This window comes from Melanotaenia boesemani, chromosome 9 (assembly GCF_017639745.1).
Source record: "Melanotaenia boesemani isolate fMelBoe1 chromosome 9, fMelBoe1.pri, whole genome shotgun sequence".
Taxonomy (NCBI): domain Eukaryota; kingdom Metazoa; phylum Chordata; class Actinopteri; order Atheriniformes; family Melanotaeniidae; genus Melanotaenia; species Melanotaenia boesemani.
In genome coordinates, this window is record NC_055690.1 from 2,216,847 (window position 1) to 2,239,691 (window position 22,845).

Here is a 22,845-nt window from a genome sequence, read left to right on the forward strand (position 1 = left end):
GTTACAGACTGGTTTATACTGGGATTAAAACTTGTTACAGACTGGTTTATACTGGGATTAAAAGCTGTTACAGACTGGTTTATACTGGGATTAAAAGCTGTTACAGACTGGTTTATACTGGGATTAAAAGCTGTTACAGACTGGTTTATACTGGGATTAAAAGCTGTTACAGACTGGTTTATACTGGGATTAAAAGCTGGCACAGACTGGTTTATACTGGGATTAAAAGCTGCTACAGACTGGTTTATACTGGGATTAAAAGCTGCTACACACTGGTTTATACTGGGGTTAAAAGCTGCTACAGACTGGTTCATACTGGGATTAAAAGCTGCTACAGACTGGTTTATACTGGGATTAAAAGCTGTTACAGACTGGTTTATACTGGGATTAAAAGTTGTTACAGACTGGTTTATACTGGGATTAAAAGCTGTTACAGACTGGTTTATACTGGGATTAAAAGTTGTTACAGACTGGTTTATACTGGGATTAAAAGCTGTTACAGACTGGTTTATACTGGGATTAAAAGCTGTTACAGACTGGTTTATACTGGGATTAAAAGCTGCTACACACTGGTTTATACTGGGATTAAAAGCTGCTACAGACTGGTTTATACTGGGATTAAAAGCTGCTACAGACTGGTTTATACTGGGATTAAAAGCTGGTACAGACTGGTTTATACTGGGATTAAAAGCTGTTACAGACTGGTTTATACTGGGATTAAAACTTGTTACAGACTGGTTTATACTGGGATTAAAAGCTGTTACAGACTGGTTTATACTGGGATTAAAAGCTGTTACAGACTGGTTTATACTGCGATTAAAAGCTGTTACAGACTGGTTTATACTGGGATTAAAAGCTGTTACAGACTGGTTTATACTGGGATTAAAAGCTGTTACAGACTGGTTTATACTGGGATTAAAAGCTGGCACAGACTGGTTTATACTGGGATTAAAAGCTGCTACAGACTGGTTTATACTGGGATTAAAAGCTGTTACAGACTGGTTTATACTGGGATTAAAAGCTGTTACAGACTGGTTTATAATGGGATTAAAAGCTGTTACAGACTGGTTTATACTGGGATTAAAAGCTGCTACAGACTGGTTTATACTGGGATTAAAAGCTGCTACAGACTGGTTTATACTGGGATTAAAAGCTGCTACAGACTGGTTTATACTGGGATTAAAAGCTGCTACAGACTGGTTTATACTGGGATTAAAAGCTGTTACAGACTGGTTTATACTGGGATTAAAAGCTGTTACAGACTGGTTTATACTGGGATTAAAAGCTGCTACAGACTGGTTTATACTGGGATTAAAAGCTGTTACAGACTGGTTTATACTGGGATTAAAAGCTGTTACAGACTGGTTTATAATGGGATTAAAAGCTGTTACAGACTGGTTTATACTGGGATTAAAAGCTGCTACAGACTGGTTTATACTGGGATTAAAAGCTGCTACAGACTGGTTTATACTGGGATTAAAAGCTGCTACACACTGGTTTATACTGGGATTAAAAGCTGCTACAGACTGGTTTATACTGGGATTAAAAGCTGCTACACACTGGTTTATACTGGGATTAAAAGCTGCTACACACTGGTTTATACTGGGATTAAAAGCTGCTACACACTGGTTTATACTGGGATTAAAAGCTGCTACACACTGGTTTATACTGGGATTAAAATGTCCTGCTGCTACATGTGAAAAGTACAAGTGGACCAAAAAGTAGCTAAAATAGCTTGAAATTTTTAGATTTAAATCTAAAGTTGGTGAGCCATAACATTAAAACCACCCACTAATGATCACACACCACACCTGGAACAAGACTCCAGCTTCAGTATATTACCTGACAGTCCACAATTCCACCCAGGCTGTCGGCCGCCGGCGGCTGCAGCAGCTCCCACGTCCCTCCCTTGTCAAAAGTGATGACAGACCGCATGTTGTTCTCGCTGACCGAGCCATTGATGAGTGTGGCAATGAAGATGCCCCGCAGCCCGTCCACGCGGTGCAGGTCTGCAAACGGCTCGTTGGCAAAATACCTGAAATACAGAAGAAAACATCCCAGAGTCAGAGGAGAACAGCCTGAGACTGCAGCATCTTTTCTGGGTTTTCCAGCCTCATACATCGCTGCATTATACACCTTCACTTCAACAGGAAACTTTGTGTTCACAATGAGATGAAAATATGAGCTGATAGTGACTCTGATGGAAAAAGTTGGAACAGGAGCAAAAAATTGCTGGAAAAGTACCTGGTACAAACCAGAAACACCTGGAGGAGCATTGGACAACTAACCAGGTTACCTGGTAACAGGTCAGTAACATGACTGGTATAAAAGGAGCATTTCAGAGAGGCAGAGTCTCTCAGATGGAAAGATGGACAGAGGTTCACCAATCTGAAACAAACTGGATCTAAAACTGGAACAATTTCAGAAAAATGTTCCTCAGACTTTGAAAATCCTCCATCTACAGTGTAGAATATCAAAAATTTAGAGAATCAGGAGGAATCTCTGTGTGCATGGGACAAGGCTGGATGCTGGTGATCTTCTGCATTAAAAGCAGACACGATTCTCTACTGGAAACCACTGCACGGACTCAGCAAGACTTCCAGAAACCACTGTCTGTGAACACAGTTCACCCTGAAACCCACAAATGCAGGTTAAAGCTCCATCACGCAGAGAAGAAGCCAGATGTGAACAACTTTTTACAGACATGTTGCTGCAATCAGATTCACAATCGGCTCATATTTTCGATGAAATGGTAAAATGTCTCAGTTTCAACATCTGATGCATTGTTTATGTTCTACTGGGAATAAAATATGGCCTGATGAAATGTGGAAATCATTGCATCCTGGTTAAATTTACAATTTACAACTATTTTGAAATTGGGCTTGTATAAAGTGTGCAGTTTTAAATTTTTGTACATTATTATTATAATATTAAGTTATTTTACATGTGATAAAAACATGTGTGTCAGACTGTTTCCCACATTTGTAACTATTATAAGACTAATTTTAGTCCATAACAACCTACTTTTGCAGCAAGCTTTTAACCAGTCTGATGCAAAAAAACCCCACTTAATGATGAAACAGCAGGTTGAGCAATCTGAGGCTCATTTCGTTACGAGAGGACACAGTGTCAGATAAACAGAAGCATCAGCTGAAGGCTCACGCCTGAGCCAACACGGGCTTCCTGATGGGATTAGAACAACAATAAACACAGAGGTCCCAAACAGCTGTGGCACCACATCAGTAAATGTTATTAGATGAACTTGGTGGCATTAATCCTGCCACCAAGTTCCTGTTACCAAGCAGAAACTGAAGGCCTTTCTCTGACTTCCCACAGGCTGATACAGAAACTGTGCCACATGTTCCACTGGATCTCGTGATTAATGCATTCACTTTAATAAATGCAAAAAAACAAAAGAAATCCAGTAAGATTCTTCCTGGTTCAGTCTTTGAGCAGTTTATGCCTCTTTTCTGAAAGACCCCCTTCATTCAGATCCAACCAGTCTTCCTGCCCCGCTGGGAAACAACCCCATAGCATGATGCTACTACCACCATGCTGCATGCAAAGACAGTGGAGCTCACAGCCATGCCTACCCCCACTTCACCAACCCAGAAAACAACTCTCTCCACCCCTAATCCCCTGCTGGGATTCATCTCAGATTTAACTTCATCGAGCCAATCTAAAGTTTTAGGCCAGGGATGTACTTACTGTTAGCAACGCGTCCGCCATGGCTGCCACGCGTTCCTAGAGTCTGTTTAGCACGTAGGCGGCTCGTGTTGATGTGAGGTAACGTGTCACGTACAAGAGTTGCATTATTGACTTGAACACTAGAGGTGCTCATGCGAACAAGAGCATGAACACGACAGGTCTGAGATAAACACAATGGTGGAGAGTTTTAAAGACCATCTCTTGGACCTTCTCTGCAATTACCAACATCTGCAAGATTTTTCCTGCCCGCTCAAAGCTTTAAACAAGCTTTAAATTTCTTTCTTGAAGACCTAAAGAGACTTCTTGGATGTCCTCACATCCAGGTCAGGGAACTTGTTGAAGGTATTAAAACGACTATGCAGCACAATTTGCCACAGCTGGAGCATGTTTATACTTAATCATTATATCATTCCACGCCTAACACAGGATTTTAGACGTGGAAGAGGGGCTGGCTTATTCAAATAGCCTTCTGGGATGAGGAATTTGCAAGAGTTTACCCTCCTGGCGGTTCTGCTGTGAACAAAGGACCCAGACGGAAAAACTCCACCGTCTTCAAAAGAAAGACTTAACAAAAAAAAGAAAGTTAACACTTCAGTCCAACACCAGTACACATGTTTTAACTTGGAAAAGTGTAATTTCCAGGTGATGACTCCTTTAAAAGGTTATAAGTTCAATCTTAAGCATCTAAAATGGAATTTAAACAAAATATAAAACAACCAAGTAAGCAAAATGTTTTTAATGTACCAGGTAAATATTTGGTTACGTTGGCTCATGTGTTTTTAGTAAGAGTAGAACATCTTAGAATATGGTTTAGTTCCAGTCAAACAGGCGGTGTGTGTGGACAGGTGCAGTACCTGATGAGCGTGTTGCTGCCGGAGCCCTCGGGGCTGTAATACAACACATTTTCAAGCGACAGAGAGAATGACAGACCCTGTGTGTCTGAGATGTAGAGGTGTGTGACGTTGTTCAGGTGGTTAACACACACAAACACTTGGTCTTCAGACGCATCGGCGATGTAATACTCCTGTTGGACAGAGGGGGACACAATCATGGTAGATCCAATAATTGACTTTACACACTGAGAACAAACAGGGTGGTGGAGGTGGTTCTTCCACCCAGACATGCATACTTAGACAGCGGAACCACATCGTTCACTGTGTGTTTTAAAACATGTCTTTGGTCGGGTTGTAGCTGCATGTTTCTTTCATGTTGACGTACAGTTTACAGGCTGACAGCTGAACATCAGTTTGTCAGGATTTGCTGGAAAAAAAAAATCATAATTCATCGGTCAAACACTGACGACGAGCCATCCTAGCCTAGGTCCAGAGTATGATACTGCCACCACCGTGTTTCACAGATGGGAAGGTTTTGTGCTGATATAAGGTGTTTTACTCTCTCCAAACATAATGTTTAGCATTTACATTACACTCAGCAGAAAACTGCAACTAGAGAACATAAATAATCTAAGAGTACAATGAGAGGCAGAGTCTTCGGCTAGCAGGCCACTCTCTTATGGAACTAGCTCCCAGTTTGGGTTCAGGAGGCAGACAGCCGCAATTTAAGATCAAAATAAAAAAAACATTCATCTCTCTGGACCTTATCGTTTATGCAGAAACATATGACAGTATTGGCATCATTAACATACTTCTCTTCTCTAAGCAGTACTACTGCTGTAATACTGACCCTGGTACTACTGCTGTAATACTGACCCTGGTACTACTACTGTAATACTGACCCTGGTACTACTGCTGTAATACTGAGCCTGGTACTACTACTGTAATACTGAACCTGATACTACTACTGTAATACTGACCCTGGTACTACTACTGTAATACTGACCCTGGTACTACTACTGTAATACTGACCCTGGTACTACTGCTGTAATACTGAGCCTGGTACTACTACTGTAATACTGAACCTGATACTACTACTGTAATACTGACCCTGGTACTACTACTGTAATACTGACCCTGGTACTACTGTTATAATACTGACCCACGTACTACTACTGTAATACTGACCCTGGTACTACTACTGTAATACTGACCCTGGTACTACTACTGTAATACTGACCCTGGTACTACTGCTGTAATACTGAGCCTGGTACTACTACTGTAATACTGAACCTGATACTACTACTGTAATACTGACCCTGGTACTACTACTGTAATACTGACCCTGGTACTACTGTTATAATACTGACCCACGTACTACTACTGTAATACTGACCCTGGTACTACTACTGTAATACTGACCCTGGTACTACTGCTATAATACTGACCCTGGTACTACTGCTGTAAAACTGACCCTGGTATTACTGCTATAATTCTGACCCTGGTACTACTGCTGTAATACTGATCCTGGTACTACTATTGTAATAATGACCCTGGTACTACTACTGTAATACTGACCCTGGTACTACTGCTGTAATACTGACCCTGGTACTACTGCTGTAATACTGACCCTGGTACTACTGCTATAATACTGACCTGGTACTACTGCTGTAAAACTGACCCTGGTACTACTGCTATAATACTGACCCTGGTACTACTGCTGTAATACTGAGCCTGGTACTACTACTGTAATAATGACCCTGGTACTACTGCTGTAATACTGACCCTGGTACTACTGCTGTAATACTGACCCTGGTACTACTGCTGTAATACTGACCCTGGTACTACTGCTGTAATACTGACCCTGGTACTACTGCTGTAATACTGACCCTGGTACTACTACTGTAATACTGACCCTGGTACTACTACTGTAATACTGACCCTGGTACTACTACTGTAATACTGACCCTGGTACTACTACTGCAATACTGACCCTGGTACTACTGCTGTAATACTGAGCCTGGTACTACTACTGTAATACTGACCCTGGTACTACTGCTGTAATACTGACCCTGGTACTACTACTGTAATAATGACCTTGGTACTACTGCTGTAATACTGACCCTGGTACTACTGCTGTAATACTGACCCTGGTACTACTGCTGTAATACTGACCCTGGTACTACTGCTGTAATACTGACCCTGGTACTACTGCTGTAATACTGACCCTGGTACTACTACTGTAATACTGACCCTGGTACTACTGCTGTAATACTGACCCTGGTACTACTACTGTAATACTGACCCTGGTACTACTACTGTAATACTGACCCTGGTACTACTACTGTAATACTGACCCTGGTACTACTGCTGTAATACTGACCCTGGTACTACTACTGTAATACTGACCCTGGTACTACTGCTGTAATACTGACCCTGGTACTACTGCTGTAATACTGACCCTGGTACTACTGCTGTAATACTGACCGTCGTACTACTACTGTAATACTGACCCTGGTACTACTGCTGTAATACTTACCCTGGTACTACTGCTGTAATACTGACCCTGGTACTACTGCTGTAATACTGAGCCTGGTACTACTACTGTAATACTGAGCCTGGTACTACTAATGTAATACTGACCCTGGTACTACTACTGTAATACTGACCCTGGTACTACTGCTGTAAAACTGACCCTGGTACTACTGCTGTAATACTGACCCTGGTACTACTGCTGTAATACTGACCCTGGTACTACTGCTGTAATAATGACCCTGGTACTACTGCTGTAATACTGACCCTGGTACTACTGCTGTAATACTGACCCTGGTACTACTACTGTAATAATGACCCTGGTACTACTGCTGTAATACTGACCCTGGTACTACTGCTGTAATAATGACCCTGGTACTACTACTGTAATAATGACCCTGGTACTACTACTGTAATAATGACCCTGGTACTACTACTGTAATACTGACCCTGATACTACTACTGTAATAATGACCCTGGTACTACTGCTGTAATACTGAACCTGGTACTACTGCTGTAATACTGACCCTGGTACTACTACTGTAATAATGACCCTGGTACTACTGCTGTAATACTGAACCTGGTACTACTGCTGTAATACTGACCCTGGTACTACTACTGTAATACTGACCCTGGTACTACTACTGTAATAATGACCCTGGTACTACTGCTGTAATACTGAACCTGGTACTACTGCTGTAATACTGACCCTGGTACTACTACTGTAATAATGACCCTGGTACTACTGCTGTAATACTGAACCTGGTACTACTGCTGTAATAATGACCCAGGTACTACTACTGTACTGTTCCATCAGCGCACCATAGATGCTTCTGGTTATTCCAACCTTGGACATACAGGGTCTATGTGGGATTTCCTGGTATCAGAGATAAAATATGAGGTAATTTTATGCGCTATGTTAAAGTGACAGGTGGATATTTCAATACTGATGCAGGTCAGTATTAAACAGTAGTAAACTACTCTGTCCACATCTGTCCTGGTCCAGCTAAATGGGGCCAGTGAGGAACATTTTATTAGTCCAGGTTAAACCTGATGAGGAAACTTTGTATGTTTATCTTGGTGAAAATGTGATTGCAGCATTTTATGATTGTTGTCCTATTTTACTACATGAAATATTTGGTGGGTCCTGCTGGACCAAACATACCTTCACAGGTGGGCTGCTGCATGGTAAAGTTTGGGAACCCCTCCTAAGGTTGGACAGTCTCTTATATGTCTAAGCTATGTCGACTTTTTCATTTTCTAATGTTAGTAGAAAAACATCAGGTGAAGCTTCTTGTTTTTACTGTTGCAGTGTATATTGATGTTAACATGTTATATTTATGGTAAACTGGCATCTACATTATTTGCTAACATAATGACTCAATCATGTTGTTTCAGGTTAACATGAGATTATGGGACCTGCTGGGACCGTAGGCGAGAGAAAAGCTCTGGACTGGTGGCTGATAGTTGTGTTTGAATGTCGGCCTCTATAGTGACCGAATATTCAGCTTTGGTGATTACTTAGCCTAGGTGTGTGTGTGTATGCGTGTGTGTGTATGTGTGTGTGTGTTCACTTGCATGTGAGCATACGTGTACAGTACATGAATTAGGGAGGCCTAGGTGTGTGACTTTTTGTCCCAGTCCGGCCGTGCAGAAAACTCACCGTTATAGGATGCCGGGTCATAAACTGGGCTGCTTTCATTGGCTGACGGTTGTAGGAGACCCAAAGTTGGACAGATGAAGCTTCATGGCTCCCAAACATTTTCTAAAGATTCAGAGGAGAAAAATCAGGAAAGTTAATTTAGATTTTATTTCAGCTGAGCGTGACGACCACACCCCGCCTCCCAACACCAGGAGAGGAAGTGAAGCTTCCCTCTTTCCAAGGTGTTTTTATTTAAAGAGTTTATCTTGACGGGTAAGATGTGACATGAAGCTAAATTCAGGTTACTGTTTAAAACTAACCCAATTTAACTTGGTCTCAGTTAGTTAAAACTAATAACAGCGAATAAGAGTTATTATGAGAAAAGTTAACAGCTTCCTGGTTCTAAAGTCCTATTTTCCATTTTTCTTGTCTACTTCCGTGCTAGTAAGAAAAGTTTATTCCATATTGAGCTCGTCATTTTAATGAGTGACACGAAGCTAAGGTCTGGTTAGCCTGGAGTCTGGACTGGAATCCAGCTGTTCACTCAAGGAACCGACACAGACAATAAAAAATACTGATATATTATTAATGTATATTATAATACTATTACAAGTCCAAATCCTGGAGCTATCTGCTTAGTAACAGTTATTGATTCTCTACATACTAGAAGTGTAACGGTTGATGTTTCCGTATTCAGATTTCTCGGTGCAGAACAGAGGCGTACCGAGTAACTGCCTTGCATTATGCTAGCGGATGTTATGGCTAGCGACGGCTTTAAGGAGAAACCAGAGCTTGAAGACCCTGTTCCATCAATAAAATTTCCCTTTGGAGAACTTCAGCTTTCCAGTGAAGGATGTAAATGTACAAAGACCAGTGGATCAGACGAAAGCAGTCTGCCTTTGCTCGAGAGCCGTTTCTATTAAAAAGATTCTTATATTGACATTTTCAGACAACTTTTCTCTTTAACGATAACAAATATTGTAAATAAAACGTGTAAAATGGTTGAAGGGTCTTTACTCATTATAACAATTGTTTTATTAAGCAAACATGTCACAGCCTTGCAACTAATCCTGTTACTTTATCTTCTACAGTACACATGCAATTGAAGTTTTTTAAAACATTGAACTGTGAATTAATATTTGTACAAGTTCAAGTGAATTATCTTTATTTTTTCTCAAAACATCCCTCCATCCCTTATAATATGTATATACAGATACTGTCCATTAAATAGAGGCATTTCTCTATTTATTCAGCTTTTTATTTATCTAAGAATCTTTCATTGGAGAATTTACTGCAAGCAATTTTCTTTTTTGTTTTTGTTTTCATTATAAATCTCAAATTAAACATGTTCCTGTTTACAGAAAAGTTATGCAGTGTAATGTTCTGGATTTATTCCCTTGCTGTAACGAAAAAGAACCGAACCAGGACCTTAAAACCAAAGTACGTACCCAACTGTGGTTTTGGCGTACTGCTACACTCCTACTACACATCATTTATTTTTTAATTCTATGGTTCAAAATATAAACAAGTATGAAAAGTTGTTTTATTTTATACTGTCCTAATTTAATTTAATCCTAAATTAAATTATCTTGAATTGTGTTTTGATTTTTTGTTTTAAATTTATTGAAAACTTGCAAGTTAAACCAAAGAAAAACAACAAACTCTGCATACTGAGTTACCACGTGTCAGTAATAACAATAATAAACTATTGACTAAATAAAGAGATTTTGTTCAGCCGTTCAGTTTTATATGGACGTGGTACGGCTGTGGCACATATCTCCACTGAAACCACAGTTTCTACCGGCAGCTGGACGCGAGCTGCACATTCCACACTGAAACTCGTGTCAGCAACTACAATGTCTTGCTCTGCTTTAGGTTTCACACCACTTCATTACATCCACAGTCACAGGAGGAGCTGCTAGATAGATTATCTGCAAGGAATTCTGCTTCTTTACTGACAGCATAATTACAATTAGACAAGCAAACCACAAAGGTTTCTGCCTTTGTGGTTTGCTTGTCTAATTGTGGCTAGTTGCTTATCTATTCAATTTCTTGCCCAGGCAAAAGTATTTAGCATCAGTACTGAATCATTTCACCTGGATTTAGATGAATCTTTTAACACCTGCAGTCAAATGGGTGCATGTTTCCTGGAACTTTCTGTAAAAGCTGTCCTCCCACACAGTAAACAGCCACAAGGTGACATTTGCAAAAAGCATTTCCAAAAGTACCAAAACAGGTTTTCTCTTTACTTTCTCTTCCGCTGACATTTGACTATAATCAAAGTTCTGTGCTTCTGCACGGCTCAGTCCAATCACACCTTTATCTGACTCACAGTTTTGATATCGAAGCTTTTTTTCTGTTTAAACATAACTTTATATAAAAAAATCCTCTGTTACATATTCCTGATGCACCTCAGATGTAACACAGCCTAAACTGCAGCATGTCTTTGTTTAAGACACTTCTCAGGTGTTTATGTCAGTAGTTTTATGGAAGAACCTGTGGACCGTTGGAGTCTGCAGACGGCTCTGAGCAGGAGTCACTTGTTTTTCTCCTCCCTCCTGTTTTCAGCCTGCATCACAGGTTTGAGACCAAATGCTTGACTTACGGAAAAAAAATAAAAACATGTTTCACTTTGTGCATTTTGGCCCTCAGGGCTTCCTTAAGATCAGTGCACCTGAGCCGGCACGTACAACACCTTTCCATTTTTTTATCTGTTTCAGCTGTACCCAGTTTCAAAGTGCATTCTGCACATTTTATTTCAGTGCAACGGCTCTGAAGAGAGTAAACCACACATTATGATTGTGTTTAAACACAATGATAACGATGTTGTTGATGCAACACAGCAAATGTTCCCCAGCAGTTACGTGAGATCAAAACAGATGAAAAGACAAGGTCAAACAGGGCTGCTGACAAACATTTTAGTCTGATTCATATGAGGACACAGACTTCTGCTGCTTCCCTGCCCAGCAGCGGGACAGGCCATGCGGTGAAAATGCTGCTATAAGCAGCAGCGTTACCAGGAGGTTTCAGCAGTCTGAGCTATTTACTAACCTAAAACTAAGACTTCTGAGGAACTGCAGGTAAGCAACAACATTCTGGCTCTGATGCGAGGAATCAACACGTCCTGGGTTTTTCTCGGGTGGTGTGTCGGTGCAGGGATGCATGGAAAACCTGCAGGATTGTGGCTCTCGAGGAGCGACGTTGGCCACCCCTGCTATAGAACAGCAAATAAATCAGGAAAAGCTGCTTCAGAAGGGAAGATCAAACCTTTAAATCTTCCAAACCAAACTGCACTATCTTATGATAAATGATGGTCAAACTTAAAAGGTCACGTTAGCCAAGACATGCCAGCGCACAATAACGAGCAATACAGATATGCATAAAAAGTCTAATTTATTCCGGCTTCCAACGACAGTTCAAAAAACTGCAAGTGGGGTTAAGTGGAAACTAACAGCTGTAGAAGTGTTTGCGGTGAACCTCTGAGCCTTACTGGATCACTTCAGAAACCTGTGAACACCATTAAAATCACTGCAAACTGCTGTCATTTATAAATGCATCATGCATCAGAACATGACAGGTTAATGATATTTACATTATCGTCGCCACTGAAAGCAACGCAAAGGGAGCAAACAAACATCAAACCATAGACAAAATGCAACGGCTTCATCATCATGAGGAGAGCTCATGTAACTCTGCTGATTTAAATCCAGCTAGCTGAACCGACTGGATGTTAACCATCTAATAACAAACGTTCCACAGCCAGCCTCCTGAAAACACAGCAGCAGCCAACGAGTGATGGAGGAGAGACAGAAAGTCTGTGTGAGGCAGCCTGGGTAACGATGGAGGAGGTGAGATCTGAACCATCTTCACCATCTGCTGTGCTGCCTGACCGAGGCTACCACCCAGAAACATGAGAGATAAACAACAACAAACATGGCACTCTGACATGGAAAACAACCGTTGTTTGTTGAGAACAGACCTGCTGTAAGCGGAGAAAGAGAAACTTGTATCAGTGAGTGGAAGAAAGTGGTTTACTGTTTATTTTTTGCTGAATCCCAGACAGATCCATCAATCATTACAAAGACAGTTCGAAGGATTGTGTAGCTTTCATACTGAAAGAGGGCAAAACGGTCAAAACTGGGTTGGTACGTGCACCCAAAAGAAACCTTGTGCACGCTTGTTCCTGCAAATCCTACCTTCATATAATCCAACTGACTTGGAGTTGAGCATAGCTTTATGTGCCATATGGAAGCCTTGTCTCCTCCTATTATTAAATATACAAATGAGTATAAATACCTGGCATGTTTTCACCTTTTGTTCAAATAACAACAGCCACAACAAAACATAAAAAAACAAAAAAAACAAAACAAAAAACTATTACACTAAGTTTGCTAACATCCGATCCAAATTGCAAGCAGCCTCCATCATCAGAGAAACACCATCAGGTGTTGAGACGGACTAGGTCTGCATCTTCATCACTGCTACTTAATGTGCAACCCTGCCTTAGAACTGCGCTGTGCTGATCTGCTTTAAATAAAACACTTATCTGGAAAGCACTATATAAATTCAGACCATTTATCATTAATAATAATAATAAACAAACTTAAGTAAAAACTACACAGCTCATAGGAGACGGACTGGTACACCTGGAGACAGACCAGTACACCAGGAGACAGGCCAGTATAGCAGGAGACGGACTAGTATACCAGGAGACAGGCCAGTATAGCAGGAGACGGACTAGTATACCAGGAGACGGGCCGGTATAGCAGGAGACGGACTAGTATACCAGGAGACGGGCCGGTATAGCAGGAGACGGACTAGTATACCAGGAGACGGGCCGGTATAGCAGGAGACGGACTAGTATACCAGGAGACGGGCCGGTATAGCAGGAGACGGACTAGTATACCAGGAGATGGACCGGTCGCTCTGGAGAAAAGCGTCTGTACCGTCTAAATGACTGCAGAATAGAATAAAGGTTAAATAATGTCTTCAGGAACTTCTATCAAGTGTCTTGTTCTTCTTTAATGTGATCATCCAATAATGTTTTGTCTTCTCGGTGAGAATCAGAGTGAATGATGGATGTGTGTTAATGTCTTCACATGTTAATAAATAGTCAAAGAAATCAGATGGTGAACTGTTTTACAAATCCATCTTCAGAGAGTTTACAGGAACATTTTTAGCATATAAAGTTTGAGGAATCAGAGTGGGGTCAGAACATTCCCACGTCAGGTGGAACGTTAGCAGGGCTGAGCCCAGATCCAAGCAGTGCATCCCAGTGTGTGCATGAACATGGCGTAGCCAACATTTTGATGCGTGCGCAGCTTTCCTACACAAGGCCCCAGGTCGAATCTTTGCAGACGCCTTCCCCGTGACTTACCCGTGTGGTGGTGGCGAACATGTACTTGTCCCGGAGCTGGAAACTGTCCACCTTCTCCAGGATCACTTTGTGGTTCTGTTCGCTCTGGAAGAAGTCCGTGCTGCTGAGGATGGTGGAGACGCCCTGGGGCTCGTGCCTCTGGACCAGCACTGTGGTCGGGGGGTCGTAAGGTTCCACACCCCTGAGATGTTGGGATGATGAGGATGAGGAGGGCAGAAGCAGAGGGGGAGGGAGGAAAGATAAAAATGGGAGAACATGAAAACCATTTTGTTAGTTTGTATTACCCAGGGAGAATTACTCTCTTACTTTCTTTCTCCTCTACACGTCCTGTTTATTACTCTTATTTATTAGAAATACTGGAACTAAGACACCATCCACAAGTTATAAGAATTTGGAATTTAGGTGCGTGTACGTGCACTAATCTGCGTGGGTTAAAAACTAACGCCATCAAACATCAACGACGTTGATTTAATCAATTAATTCAAATTTGTAGTTTTTGATCATTAATTTTTAGGAAATTGGACTCAGCCCTAAAACAAATGAAGGAAGTTGCATCCATGTCCCTTCAGAGAGTTCCCAGTGGACGTTACTACCAAAATATACCGTTTCAGTTAGAACTAAAGCTGCATTTACTGAAACAGGTACTAAATTATTCTGCTAAAAATGCTTAGATTTCATTTTTCTTTTTTTAATATGAAATTATTGGCATTGCGAAAATGAATGAAGTTTTATTTTTGCTTTTTTAAGTGAACATAGTGCCAGTTTATACAATGCAGTGTTCAGGAGAGAAAGAAAGATAAAAAAAAAACTGACAAAAGGATGTATTAAAAAAAAGGCACTTTGGCAAATCCTTGGTTGTATGACAGTTAACACAATATCCGAGTACAGATGGGCATTTACCAAGTTAATTAAAGTTTTTACACATATTGTGCATAGTAGGGATAATTCATATGTATACTACTACTACCACTATTATTATTATTTTTATTATTATTAATTATAATAATAATAATAATCAGGTGCAGGCTATCACAGGCGTTTGTATATTTTTAATATGGTGTCATTTACAGTCTTAACAGCTTTTTAGGTTCAGTAAGTCCCAGTGCAGGTCTTCAGGAGCCTTTATAATGTGACACATTGGAGCAACTGTTGTCGTGGTAACTGTGTTCCCAGCAGCAGGTTGAATGTCAGCTCACTTTAAAGCAGGAACCGATGCATTTGCAGCATGTGTGAAAAAAGGGAACAGCAGCAGGATAAGAAGCACCTGCATGGTGCAACAGACGTGAAAAAGGATTTAGTTTCTGGAGAACTTAACTAAGTAGAAGTAATAGATTTGGTCTCATGATGTCTTTTCGGGGCTGCTCCACCACTTAAACTATTGAAATTATTCACTGTCAAAGATATACACAGACTGATTTTAAGACAGTAAATGTCAGCAGGCTGCCACCACTGTCAAACTGAACGTATGGGTTTGTGTCGACCTGGGAAACCAGCGCGGTCTGGCTTTTTGCAGCCACAGAACGTGTTGTTCAGAAACCATGGCACAGGGAGTCAGCTGGCATGAATGAAGGAGGTTTGCTGCTTCTTATCGTCGCTGAGAGGCAAACAGAGGGAGCAGTGTCTCAGCTCAGCTCTGCTGCTGTGGCCTTCTTTCAAAGGTCCTCGTTCAACTGATGGACAGTGTCTGGACTGTGAGTGCCTGCAGTGCTATTAGTAGGCCGTCTGTGCTCCTTCCTTTGAATTAATCACCGTTTCTTCTGAAACAACTACACAACGCTGCTTCAGCACAGTTTTGTGCTGGTCTGGACGGAATGAAAGGCTTCTATTCTACACTCGACATCCGTTTCAGACCAAACCTTCTTACTTAAATCATATTAAAAGTGGATTTTGTGTTTCTTAATCATAAAAAGGTCTGATTCCATATCAAACATTTAACTTATATAAACTTTAATTAAATAAAAAAAGAAAATAGGCAAGAAAATTGTATCCTTTTAAATTTGAGAAAACTCAAAATAAGTCATGAGCTGCACCGTGTGTTAGTTTTACTATACAAACACATAGATTTAACACACACACACACACACACACACACACACACACACACACACACACACATATATATATATATATATATATATACATATATATACATATATATACATATGGGCATTTGGTCTGTTTTAATATACAGAAAACTTTCTGGTATTTTCTATTCTAAGCTGAGGCTTTAAGTTATTTTTAAATGCATACTGGTTAACATTTTGACCCAATCTAATTTTTTTTAGCATCCCCTGTAAATCATAATCTCGTTGACATAACTTTCTACACAGGATATGGATTGTTTTCTATAATCCAGAAGGGAAAGGAGATTGTACTTCTCATTGTAAACTGAGAGGGTTTTGCCTCTCAGTCTGTCACCTAGCAGCAAGATCCCAGGATGAGAGTCAGGACGGTGGCGGTTACCCATCAGTTTGGTTTGGTTTTCAAAACATCTCTCAGTAGCCCGGCTGTTTTTTGGCTTTCAGCCCTTTAAGACTGATGTGCAGTACAACAGTAGCGACCTCTGCTACGGCCAGAAAAACCAGGATTATACCAGAACTGGATGGAGCCACTGGGGAGGAAAAGTTTAGGCTCAGTCCTTATTTGTGTTGCATTTGTTCTCTGATAATCTCCAGTAACTCTTGACTGGTTTAGTGGTGTCGTGTTAACTGGCTTTATCAGATTTTTATTGCCACCTTTGAATAACAGCGGGAAAAGAAATCCTCTAATTCTGTCATTCTAGGACACAAAATTTAAGATTTTGGTTGGTAAACAGCAGCTGTATCATAAAAAACCCTTCACCTGCACCTCCTCCCACCAGGAGAGCTCGGCTTCCTGCCGTGATGCGTTTGTGTGAACAGCAACTGGACCGAATTTTCAAGACCTCTGCTTCAAAATGGAGTAAAATAGTTTCAACTGGAACAAATCATACTCCCAATTACATGACCATCAAAGTCGGATAACTGGGAGCTATCAGAGCTGAAGCGTCTGCATGCACGGGGAAATCTTACAGTCCATTACTGGATTTCTTTTGGAGTATTTACATAATGATGCAACTTGCTGCTATTTTCAGAACACTTTGCCTTTGTTGAACATGGATGCCAAGGTTTTCTAGCGTTAGCTGCTAATGTTTGAGCTAATAAGCTGCAAAACCAGCTATAAGTGAATGTTTTACTACGTTTATGCTCCAGCGTCCTGTTATTGCAAGCCATCGTGTTTTTTATTTTTTTTTTTTTGGTGTTCTACCTACGCTGTGACTGCATGATAAACATGGTAAACACATATTTTCTCTCAAAACGAGGTGACAGTTTTTTGCACATGCTATTTATTTTTTTGCTATTGTGAAGAAATCTAGGTGTGTTAAATCAAATTTATTTATAAAGCGTTTTTCCTGCCAAAGACAACACAGCGTGCTTTACATGGTAAAAACAATTTATGCTTATTAAAGTCAAACAATTCTTCACAAACCAAAGCAACGTAGCAATTTAATAAACACATTATCTCTCTCACATGCAGTCACATTGACATCCACATACATGCACAAACAGAGCAGTTACCCCCCCTCCACACACACTCACACACTACACAAACACAAACTCCCTAATGTCTCTCTCTTAGAATAACAATATTAAAACTAATAAATATCTGGCTTTGAGCTTGGCTGCTGTGAGGAAACACCGTCTTGGGGATCCCATCACACCAGGAGCCAGCCCACCCATGTCCACAGAGGCCGCCACCGCAACCACCCTGACAAGGGCAGGCCAGAGTCCACACCACAGCCGTAGGGCTGCAGTGCAGGACCTCCAGCCACCCGGTCAAGGGCCATCACCATGGCAACAACCTCCAGACTGAGCAGGCAAAGCTCCTGGTGCAGAGACCCACGAGGAAAACACTGGAGTTAAATAAATAAATAAGTACACATAAAGGACATAAAATAAGGTGCTAAAAAAGTAATATGACATAATAATATAAAATAACATAAAATCAGATAAATATCAAATAGAAATCAGCTAAAAACTAAGCTAATAACATCAACAGTCTCTGCGACCCTGAGGTTCTCTGTCAAGCTGGTCCACAGACAAGGCTCGTAGTGGTGGAACGAGGCCTTGCCGTAGGTTTTGGTCCTTTCTCTTGGAACAACTAAGAGACCAGTACCACTGGACCCCAGGGTCCGCGAGAGTTCATCATTTAAAAGAAGGTCAGTTTTTAAACCTGGTGTGATGTGTTCCCGCCCTGTGTTAATCTGTTTTGTTATAATCTGCCATTATCTGATAAAGGATAATCAGATTGTGGTGTTTACATGATCATTTAAATAATCTGATAATCCTCTTTGGTCTTCCTCCCAGAAGTCCCTCCTCAATCCCACCACATCCCCCCATCCTGCAGCAGCTCCACTGGCTCCCAGTCAGCCAAAGAACTGACTACGAACTCCACCTGTTCACCTTTAAGGCCATCCATAACCTCGCCCCACCATATCGGTCTGACCTCCTCCAGATCACCACTCCATCCCACTTTCTAAGACGCTTCTTCCACCTCACCGGGCCCTCAGCCCACCTCAGCACCATAGGGTTAAGGTTCTTCAGTACGAACTTAAACAATTTTATCCGCCAGAATATTCCATTTTTAATTATTGATCGAATAAAAATGTCTAAAAAGGTATTTTAAAACCCATTTATCTCATTTAGTTCTTTTAATTGAGCTGTTTTACAGCTGATCATATATTAGTAATACAAATCTGAGGGCAGCCCAAGCTCCCATTGCCTGGGTACATTAACCCAGGGCTCCAGACTGCGACCAAATGGTCGCATTTTGCAACTAAAATGTGAGACAGTGCGAGTGAATGTTTCATCTACTCTACAATGGCGACGATACGTTTGTCGGCCTTTTTCTTGTAGGAGTTATAACTGAATTTATTTAGTCACTAACAAACTTCTGCCCCCCTCTTCAGCCCAGTAGTTCACAGTAAAGCGCAAATTAGCTGCTGGTTCTGTGCCGCCAAGCCCAGCGAGTTTGTTCCAGTTTTACCTGCTGCTGCTGCTGGAGGGTTGCAGGGGATCAATCCAGTGTCATCCAACACAGATTTATTTTAATCCACATCCTTTCTTTGTGTTTGAAAGACGTAAGCCACACACAAAGCAACTCCAATAATAATAATAATAATAATTAAAGCTGCAAGCAGCGATGAAGGCCCTCGCACCTCTGGCGCCGCTCCGGCCTATTGCACCGCCGCATGAGCCCGCAACGTCCCTGCCCCAACATGCTCACACTCGCTTGCAGCCGTATGCTCACTCGTCCCCAGGTTTTCTGCCATGAGTGGACACTGTCACCCTCTGAGGATCAACTGGTACATCACTGGGCCCAAAAATGCACCAGAAGTGTTCTTGACCATATTCTGACAAATTGTGTGAAAGAAATACAAACAACAGCATGGTTTTAATATCCGCAGATATCAACATGGCCAGTAGGTGGCGCTATTTTGTTTGATCATGTACTAACATATTGAGGTCGGGACTCTAATGACAACTGAAAAATATCACATCCTTTGGTCAACCGAGTCCAGAGTTAGAGCCACTTCCTGTTTGATGGCGAGGGACCGAAACCTGACAGGCAGCCATTTTAATTATGATAGTGTAAGGACACTGTGATATTTTCAGTGATGAGGTCTCCAAGAACGATATTGATGAGTTTGATGATGTTTGTAAGGTTTTCAATGGTAAAACATGGGGTACTTCCTGTTTCCAGGGGGCGGGGCTATGGCGTTGACAACATCTGGACTAGTAGATGTGGTCAGCATGGAAATGACATTATACGTGGCCATTTTGGTCAAGATAGGTTGTTTAATATGTAAGTTATATCAGTTTCGTCTGTCATGGCGAGATATCAAAGTTTGAGGCCGCGCCCCCGCCATGCCCTTTCTCCTTTGAGAAAGTTTTGCATAGCGTTTGATCACACATGCCTCTGGAAGCTTCAGAGTGATTTTGAGGTAAATACGATAAAATCTGTAGGAGGAGTTTGTTCAAATGCAATGGCAAGAAACAGGCAAAAATTACCCTGAAAATGACACTTTTTCCAAAATGGCCGACTTCCTGTTGAAATTAGCCTAAAGGTCTAATGGACAGTTTTGTGCATCCTGGCATAGTAAATCAATGTGGTGAATTTCATGCATGTCGGTCCACGTAGGGGGCGGGGCTGGTTGATCAAAATATTGTAGGGGGCGCTATAGAGCCACTATGTCACTATTCCAGCATATGTCAATTTGGCTCAGTTCCACGTCTGAATACGATCCTCCCTGGCAAGTTTGGTGGAGATCGATGGTACACCGGGTGAGTTACAAGTACTTCCTGTTTGGTGGCGTCAGACCAATATTCGCCATGGTTACGTTTGGCGAAGGAACTTGAGATTTTTGTTGTGGTATCATGAAAGGGTTTGACCTGTTGTGAAGCACTTTCAAGTGTCTGGGGTTCATGCCTGAGGAGAAGGACCACGACAACTGCAAAAAAGCACTTCCTGTTGAAAGTGGGCGGGGCTTAGGGCTAGACCGGAAGTGGTGAAATGGGTGTGTTCGGGACTGGACCATGACTAAGCCCTGTGAGTTTGATGGTGATTGGGTTAAAAATGAGGGAGTTATACTGATTTATGATGTCGTGGCGTCTCATCGAACTTCGCCATGGCGCCACGGTCTTGCTTTGCAGCGTAGAGCAACAGTCTTCACCGGATATCATCCCCAACTTGTTTTCAGGTGTCTGACCCAGTTTGACCCCGGTTGTGTTCAAAACGTCAGAGAAGTGGGTCTTCGAGTAAAAAACATGACTTCCTGTCGCCAGGGGGCGTGGCATATTCATAATCCCAAAATGGCGACTTTGACCCAAAATGGCCGACTTACAGTTTTGTTTAGAGCACTACTCTAAGAGGATTTTTTGTTCGCCCCACCATTTAGAACATGTGTAGTGAGTTTCATAAAGATTGATGACGTGCAGTGGCGGGGCACCATAAATAGGTGGCGCTCTCGTTCAATTTTGCCCGAACAGTTCCGAGCACCCCACCATATGTAAATTTACACATTCCTCTGGGGGGATAGGCAAAATTTGGTGAGTTTTCGAGCATGACCAGTACCCCAAAAATGCGTTTGAGTTCGGAGAAGAATAAGAATAAGAATAAGAAGAAGAAAAAACGCTTGCATTACAATAGGCCTTCGCACCGCCTTCGGTGCTCGGGCCTAATAATAATAATAATAATAATAATAATAATAATAAGCCTTAAACAAGTAAGGTTGAAATACATCTGACACTACAGGAAGTAGAAAAGTACCTTCTTGTTGAGTGAATCCTTCATGCCTTCATTCCAGGTAAAGATTATAAATTCTTCCTTCATTTAAACTTACTAAGCTTCACCACCTTCATAGTTTGTGTTTACCCACAATGCTGTTTGAGCTGTAGTCCGCTTCCTGTATTTGTTCTCTTGAAACTAACCAAGAGCTACGTTTGTAGGGGAACCGGAGTTTGGTTGCACGTCCACACCTCCTCAAACGAACCGGACTTTCCGAGCAAATGAAGCCGAAGTACTTCCTTCAAGGGCTGCTCGGATTTCATGTTGGATCTCAGGCTCAGCCGTCACAGACGGTCCAGACATGAAGAGCTGCTGGCATATGAATATGTTCTGGTTTTGTAGTTTTGTTGTAGAGGCAGTAAAAGCTAAAAGATTTCTTGGACAGCTGAGTGATGGTATCACCAAACTGGATCACAGGGCATTGCTGGGAAATGTTATTTCACCACGGCCTCTACCTGGTGCTGCTCGCTGGGCGGGTCCAAACAGTTTACTCAAATATCCAGGATGAAGCAGCCATGAATAAACAAAAGTCTCCTGTCCAATCAAACCAGTTAGCAGAAAATGTACTAGTAAGGACCAAAGAGCAGCAGGTCGGCGCGTCCTTCGAGACGCTCTCAACAGCTAAAATCAATTTGACTGAGATGTGTGAGGAAAATGGGAAATATTAGAAATGTTCTGCAATTTTTTTAATTCTACATTGGTGAAAAAGTGAAAAATGGTTTTACTGATTTAAGGAAAATTTTGTGTTTCATTGATTTTTAATGATTCATTGATAATTAATTGACACAGCTGATCATTAATTAAGGAAATAGCCATTTTCACCCATTTTTTTAATTATTTAGTAACGGACATCATTTCTGATCCTCGTGTAGATGCTGCTGTAGTTGAATAAAGTCAGATTCTCTTTGCTGGTATCTGAGATTTAACTGGTATTTTCTGAACGCTTGTGTTTACGTGTGGTAGTGAACGCAGCACAGCAGCAGGACATTTCTCACCTACAGCAGACATACACACTTCAGTGCAGCGTCTGCAGCCGCTGTCTTACCAAAAGTAGGTCTTCACATGCTCCTGGATCAACACCCACGTCTCCCCAAAGTCGTCTGATTTCCACAGCTACAGAGGCGGGACGGGAGAGGGGTGCAGGGAGACGGGAGGGCAGGAGGAAGGGGAGAGGAGGAGGAGAAGAGGTAGAAGAGGAGGGGGATGGTGCACTGTTAAAATGTAGGTCAAGCTCATTCCTACGTTTGCTCTAACACATATGACAAGGAAACCACTAGAAAAATGTCAGTGTGCATGCACTCATGCAGCATAAAACAACACACTGAACATTTACCAGAAACATGGCAAATATTTAAAAGCTGCTCAAACAAAATAAACAAAGAACAGGG

At 41.5% G+C, this 22,845-nt stretch overlaps 1 protein-coding gene across 3 annotated transcripts in view; it reads right to left on the minus strand.

Moving 5' to 3' along the window:
• Nucleotides 1-22,845, minus strand: part of sorl1 (sortilin-related receptor, L(DLR class) A repeats containing) — a 118,959-nt gene that overhangs the window by 64,461 nt on the left and 31,653 nt on the right. For all 3 annotated transcript variants that reach the window (XR_006011502.1, XM_041994393.1, XM_041994392.1), the window contains exons 5-9: nucleotides 22,503-22,570; nucleotides 14,093-14,273; nucleotides 8,737-8,838; nucleotides 4,563-4,732; nucleotides 1,843-2,035 (exon numbers count right to left, since the gene is read on the minus strand). Coding sequence is in view for 2 of the 3 variants with exons in the window: in XM_041994393.1 (XP_041850327.1) it covers nucleotides 1,843-2,035; nucleotides 4,563-4,732; nucleotides 8,737-8,838; nucleotides 14,093-14,273; nucleotides 22,503-22,570 (714 nt within the window). In the remaining variant the exon portion in view is untranslated. The remainder of the gene's footprint in view (nucleotides 1-1,842; nucleotides 2,036-4,562; nucleotides 4,733-8,736; nucleotides 8,839-14,092; nucleotides 14,274-22,502; nucleotides 22,571-22,845) is intronic.